The sequence below is a fragment of the Pollachius pollachius genome (genome assembly GCF_949987615.1).
Source record: "Pollachius pollachius genome assembly, chromosome: 12".
In the NCBI taxonomy this organism is placed as follows: Eukaryota; Metazoa; Chordata; class Actinopteri; order Gadiformes; family Gadidae; genus Pollachius; species Pollachius pollachius.
In genome coordinates this window covers 17,874,908-17,880,907 of record NC_136945.1, presented here as the reverse complement: position 1 = coordinate 17,880,907, position 6,000 = coordinate 17,874,908, and the positions used below count along the sequence as shown (strand labels likewise).

The following is a 6,000-nucleotide window of genomic DNA, read 5'->3' as shown; positions in this document are numbered from 1 at the left end:
AATAAAATACATTTATATTAAACGTTTATCCCCTGGGTAAACGTAGGGATAAAGATGCTCGACGGCAACATTTAAACGGGCACGATATACTAAATTAATGCTTCAGTCATTAGCGCCCCCCACCACCCCCCATCCAGCTGACAGTCAGTTTGCAGGTGTCCGCACCGCCCGCCTTAACCACACATCACAATAGTAATATATTCTATAATTTTCACAACCCCACATTATGCAAATACAGGGGGGAAAAAAGACCAGCTCCCTGAGCTCTTTGGAGCTTATTTATTCTCCCTAAACGGCTCTGCCTCCTTTCTGAGCTAACGGTCCCTTTCTTTATCAGGTCCATGAAAGGTCCGCGGCGTGTGGTCGCACGGCAATGACGTCGTCCTCCCTAATATACTCTACCGAAGCAGAATCTGTTGACGTGGGAATCAATGTAATGTGTACAGTCACGTTATGAAACTCAAACAATCAACACGCGCAGTCATGTTGTTTTGACCGCAGACACATCTAAGGCTTGGTAGTAAGATAACCTTGTTTCACTATAATGAAGTGCCATAACCAATGGCAGGGAATCAGACGACCTCGTTACCGTGTGAGGGAGACCTCTAGCGGCAGGACGACCAAACTACAGGTCCTGGATCGTTTGTGATCGCCAACGGTAGGACGAAAGAACTCGGTCCTGATCTCCGTTCAATCAGAGTAACCGAGGAACCAAGAAGCAGAAGACCGACAAAACACGAGTCAAAGAGTACCCTCAGAAAAATGAGGTTTATTTGAGAATGTTTTCAAGAAAAAGTTTGTTCAGAACTCTTTTTACATAGTCAGAAGACATTTTACAATTTAGATGTATTCAAAGTGATGCAATTTATGGTCTATATACACAGGAACCAGAATTTACAACGCATGAGAACGTTTTGAAATGCAATACTTGAAGCAAACAATTAAAAAAAACTAAACCTTGATTTTACAATGTGGATAATGTCGTGAAGTTGCAAATGAAAATTATAATTTAACCGGAATTTAGTTTGCTGGTCCACATTGTTTCTGGATACGCAGGTTAGAACCACAAAGAACATCGATCACGTTGATCAATCAGGGATTGTAAGGATATCAATTTCTCTTTCCACCAAGCAAAGGTGAACATGTTTATAGGCTGAACATCAAACACACCTATATCTTTACAGTTTGGGGATGGACCAAAGCGGCAGGGAGTGGCCCAACAGAAGAACCCTGGGTCCAGGTCTGGTTTGCACTCTGAACGGCTCCTAGGGCCTGGAGAGCGACCGGCTCCAGCTTCTCTCACCGCTCACCTTGCGCACAGCGGAGGTACCTTCAGCCGATCTCACGAGCTTGGATCGATCTCAGGGGGTTGGAAATCTGTACACGGTTGTTCACCGATATGCGGGTCAACATTTCAAAAGGCCGAAAGAAGAGAGCAAGGGGGGGAGGGGGGGGGTAGTGTATGACAGGATGCGGTCCCACAACCCTGCTGCATCCCTGCCCGACGCTCCACAGCATCCTAAAAAGGAATTTGATGGAACCTCCTGAACACCCTGAACCAGGAGAACTATTGCAGGGACGCGACGGACGATGGTAAGAAGAACACAGTCTGTGGGACGGGGCTGGTGCTTGTCCCAAGTATAAAAAAATAATAATAGTGAGTGACTTGATGGCTTCCTCTAGAAGAGTAGGGCGCCCATGCTCCCCATCTCACTCTGCTCCTTAACGAAGATCTCAAAGTACTGGTAGATGATGGTGACGGCCAGCAGGATACCGGTGCCTGAGCCGATGGCGCCCAGGAAGTCGGCCATCACGGACAGACCTCCGATACAGAGGCCGCCAAAGGCAGCGGCGGTGGGGATGTACCTGGAGGCAAACGGGGGGAACCTTTAGTCTGACGCATTGTACCTAACTATAACCATCAGTCAAGAAGGGAACATTCATGGATCCATGTCTAAATATTCACAAGAAGATACAATATATGACAAAACTATAGAAGGCCAGACGTGGTACCACAATAGTATTCACGGTTCTTGGATCCGGTTCTGAGATACTTGAGTCCAGCTGTGGTTCCTCTTGTTTTAAGAGATGTTTACCTGTTGAGCTCGTGGACCATGGAGGTCTCCCGGTGTCCCCTCATCACCATCTGCTGCTCCTTCAGCTGCTTGGCCACCTGGAGGGCAGAGAGTACCTTTATCAGACACAGCTTCAGACACCAAGGCCCGCGGCAGACAGCGGAGATGCTCGGGCATGGTGGCTTCATTGCGGATACCAACGTACGTCTTTAGCAGAGGAGCCGGACACTTCGATCCAAGTTTTGGAGAAGAAGGCACAGGACCCCAGCATGAAGACGATGTAGATGGAGGCGTGGACCGGGTCGTCCAGGACAGAGCCAAACGACTCCGGAGGGGAGAAGTAGTAACAGAGCCCCCCTACAGGATAGGCCCGTGCCGGACCACCCGTAGACGTGTCCTACAAAACAAATCAAAAGATAAGAATATCATACATAAGGCTCTGACCACGAAGAGGGCTGAACGTTCCTTCAGTGGAGCATAACGGTGTTCACAGAGCCTCGACAGGAGGGTGTACTCACAGACCACGTGCCAAGCAGGTTGACTAGGAAGTTGCCACTGAACCGCGTGGAGAGCATCTGAGAGATGACGTAGAGGTTGGAGACCAGGGCGGACTGCAGGATGATGGGGATGTTGGAGGTGTAGAACAGCTTGATGGGGTAGGTGTTGTACTGACCACGGTAGCGGGCAGACTTGATGGGCAGGTCGACCCTGAAGCCCTGGGCAGGAGGGAAGAGCGACGGTGGTCAATCATTTGTGCTTTATGACCTTCCTCTATGTAATCTCCACGAAATGCAGAAGTTTGAGACACACTTGAAGAAACATCCACAACTAACCTGGAAGTATATCACTACAGCAAATACGAAGACTGTGGCAATCAGATTCATGAGGTTGGGCAGGTTCTGCCTGTAGAAAGCCTCTCTCAGAGCTCGCACTTTGTCTGTCCGCGTTGCCAGCAGATGGAAGAGAGCGATGATGGCTCCCTCGAATTCAGTGCCTGGAAACAATAAGTGACACATGACTTTAGCTGTGGCTCTTTATCTTCTGCACGAGGTGTATGTATGGAGGTATGAGTACATGCTGCCGTCCAGCCTCGTACCTCGGCCGGTGTTGACGGTGGTGGGGCTGAAGGCCTTCCAGACAATCGTCTCACAGATGTTGGTTGCGATGAAGAGGGAGATTCCTGAGCCCAGGCCATAGCCCTTCTGGAGCAGCTCATCCAGGAGCAGGACAATCAGACCTGCCACGAACAGCTGGAGCACAAAGAAGAGAAGCATGGAATCAGGTCCAACATAAATGGGTCACAGGAACCAATACTCTCTCCAATGGCTGGTCTATGCCATTTGTGTTGACAACCCTTTTGTTTACAGCGCTAGGACTGTAACCATGGTTGCCCACCAGGGGTCCCCCGATGCGCATATGGGGTCGGAGGAGATTGCTGTCTAAAGCTATAGATATCTGATTATGCATTTTAGCAGATCCTTGTTTTTTTTAGACTTCCTATATTTACAAACTGGAGCCACGAGCAAACTACTACTAATCACTTAGTGTGTAGCAGAGCGATGCTGTTCACTCCGACATCAGTATTACTGACAGAAGCTGATTTGGTGTAAACACCAAGTTCGGTTTAAAAAGGGTTGTGAACCAGTGGACTACGACAACAAGTTGTGTTGCTCATATGGGAGGTGATCCTGTATGTTTACTACACCTCATTCATGTCTCTTAAAGTCACTTTAAGGGTAGAAGGCCTTAGGGTCACATAACCTAGACAAGTTACCAGAGTGACAGTCCTCACCTGAATGATGATCACCAGACAGATCCCAGCACCCATTTCTGAGGGGTCTCCGTACATGCCCGTCATAACGTAGACGATGGCCTGGCCGATGGTGATGATCATACCAAACACTGAGGAGTTAAAGAGCTGTGAAGGTCAGTGAATGGCAAGCCTTTATGATAATAATGGTAATAATAATATTAATTTCAGCTTGTACAGTGCTTTTCTTAATACCCAAATTCGCTTAACAGAAACACAGAATGATAGATGTGTCCATCCATCTATCTAATATTTAAAACTGAACCCAGTCATGAGTCGTGGTGGACGTACGTTTCTGTGCGCCGTTGAAGAGGGCTCTGTCCTTGGGGGTGTCTCCCACCTCAATGATCTTGGCTCCAGCCAGGAGCTGCATGATGAGGCCGGAGGTGACGATGGGGGAGATGCCCAACTCCATCAGTGTTCCTGAAGAAGGAGCGACCATTAGGAAACACACCAAGAGAATATAAAGAAACACACCGAGAGAAGCGACAGGTTTCCTATTCAACTAGAGTAGAGAAGCACCTCTGTTGGAGGCCAGTATCACTCTCATCCAGTAGAAGGGATCGGCCGAATCCGAGGACATGATGCCGAAGAGGGGAATCTGTGAGAAGGTTACAGATACAGAGGAGGGGGAAAATGATTAGATCAGCTGTTTTCAACTCCAGACGTCTCCTTGTGAGTACTGCTTAATAAATCACTAATCACGGCAAAGCGCTGATAACAATGAACACAGGGAACTTGCCTGGCAGCACACAAGGAAGATGAAGAGGGTGATGGCGGTCCATAGTACTTTTTCTCTGAACTGAATCTGTAAATAAAAAAATAAAAAAACATAAACTCCACACGTCACGACCACAACGCGACCTCCAGTCGATCGTAAGAATGACGAGCCACACACCTTTCGTTCTGGTTTCTGGATCTCTGGTAATACTGCACAGAATGGCTTTATGACTTCCAAAAATTTGACTGTAGAAAAGAAAAGAGCAAATGGAGAAGTGGAGTTAGTGTCTGAATGAGCGTGGATGCCACGTCCCGCTGGGCCGTCGGCATCCGCGGGGCGGACTGAGACCAGCAGCGGGACCACAACAGCACAAATACACACAAAATGTGAAAAATACAGACGAAAATATATTGGTAAATACTAATGAACCAAAAGGCTCAAGGTCGTGGTCCCCTGAGCAGCGCTGGGTCCGTCCCGAACCCCGCTGTCCTCACAGCCGGCTGTCTAATGCGTCGTCATCACTAACTCTGCTTTGAATGAACGGCTAACGCTAGCTCCTTTAGTTAGCCTTTATGCCGTTCATAATGTGAACAGAAGAGCTGGAACACCAGAACCAGACCCATAGAGTAGAAAAATACTGATCTGTTCCCTAAGTAGAAGGTGAAACACTAGGGGTTCTGCTTCGTAAGCGACGGAGTGAGAGAGGAAGGTTAGTGTTAGCTTGCTAGCTTAGCCCTCAACCCTCCATGGAGCTCGGCTGTCATATAGAATATAACATAATTAAACCTAAAAAGTATGTTAGACATAATTTACACACAACTTAACGATACACTAACTCAACAAAGAAAAACCAACGGCGGCATACTAGAAATAAACGATACTCACTCCCCATGGTTGCAGTAGCTCTGCGGGTCGTCGCTACTGTGCTGCCGGCGCGGAGCTCGTCTTCAGCGGACTGATCTCAGAGCCCAGAGACACGTCACCATTCAGCCTTATGGACCGGATGGAGATTCAACCCACAACCCACCGACACACGCTCATTTACATCTAGTAGTTGGTAGTATAGTTTAGTAAATACTACTAATAGTAGTATATATATATATATATATATATATATATATATATATATATATATATATATATATATATATATATATATATATATATATAGTTATATAGTTATACATATATAAATATATATATAAACATGGATCTATCTATCTATCTATCTATCTATCTATCTATATATATATATATATATATATATATATATATATATATATATATATATATATGTGTGTGTGTGTGTGTGTGTGTGTGATTGTGTGTATCACCATACCATTGTATTATTGTATAATGTTTGGTATAATTGCACATAACGAGCCTTGTTGGTC

At 46.3% G+C, this 6,000-nt stretch overlaps 1 protein-coding gene across 1 annotated transcript; it reads right to left on the bottom strand.

Annotated features, from left to right (window-relative positions):
- Positions 1-749: 749 nt before the first annotated feature.
- On the bottom strand, positions 750-5,561 carry sec61a1a (SEC61 translocon subunit alpha 1a). Its single transcript, XM_079747912.1, has 12 exons — positions 5,492-5,561; positions 4,784-4,851; positions 4,628-4,693; positions 4,408-4,486; positions 4,177-4,308; positions 3,868-3,977; positions 3,172-3,325; positions 2,909-3,069; positions 2,594-2,791; positions 2,281-2,472; positions 2,097-2,173; positions 750-1,866 (listed from the first exon to the last, which is right to left on the bottom strand). Exons 1-12 carry the CDS (start codon positions 5,496-5,498, stop codon positions 1,680-1,682), a joined length of 1,431 nt encoding a protein of 476 aa, XP_079604038.1. The 5' UTR covers positions 5,499-5,561; the 3' UTR covers positions 750-1,679.
- Positions 5,562-6,000: the final 439 nt, after the last annotated feature.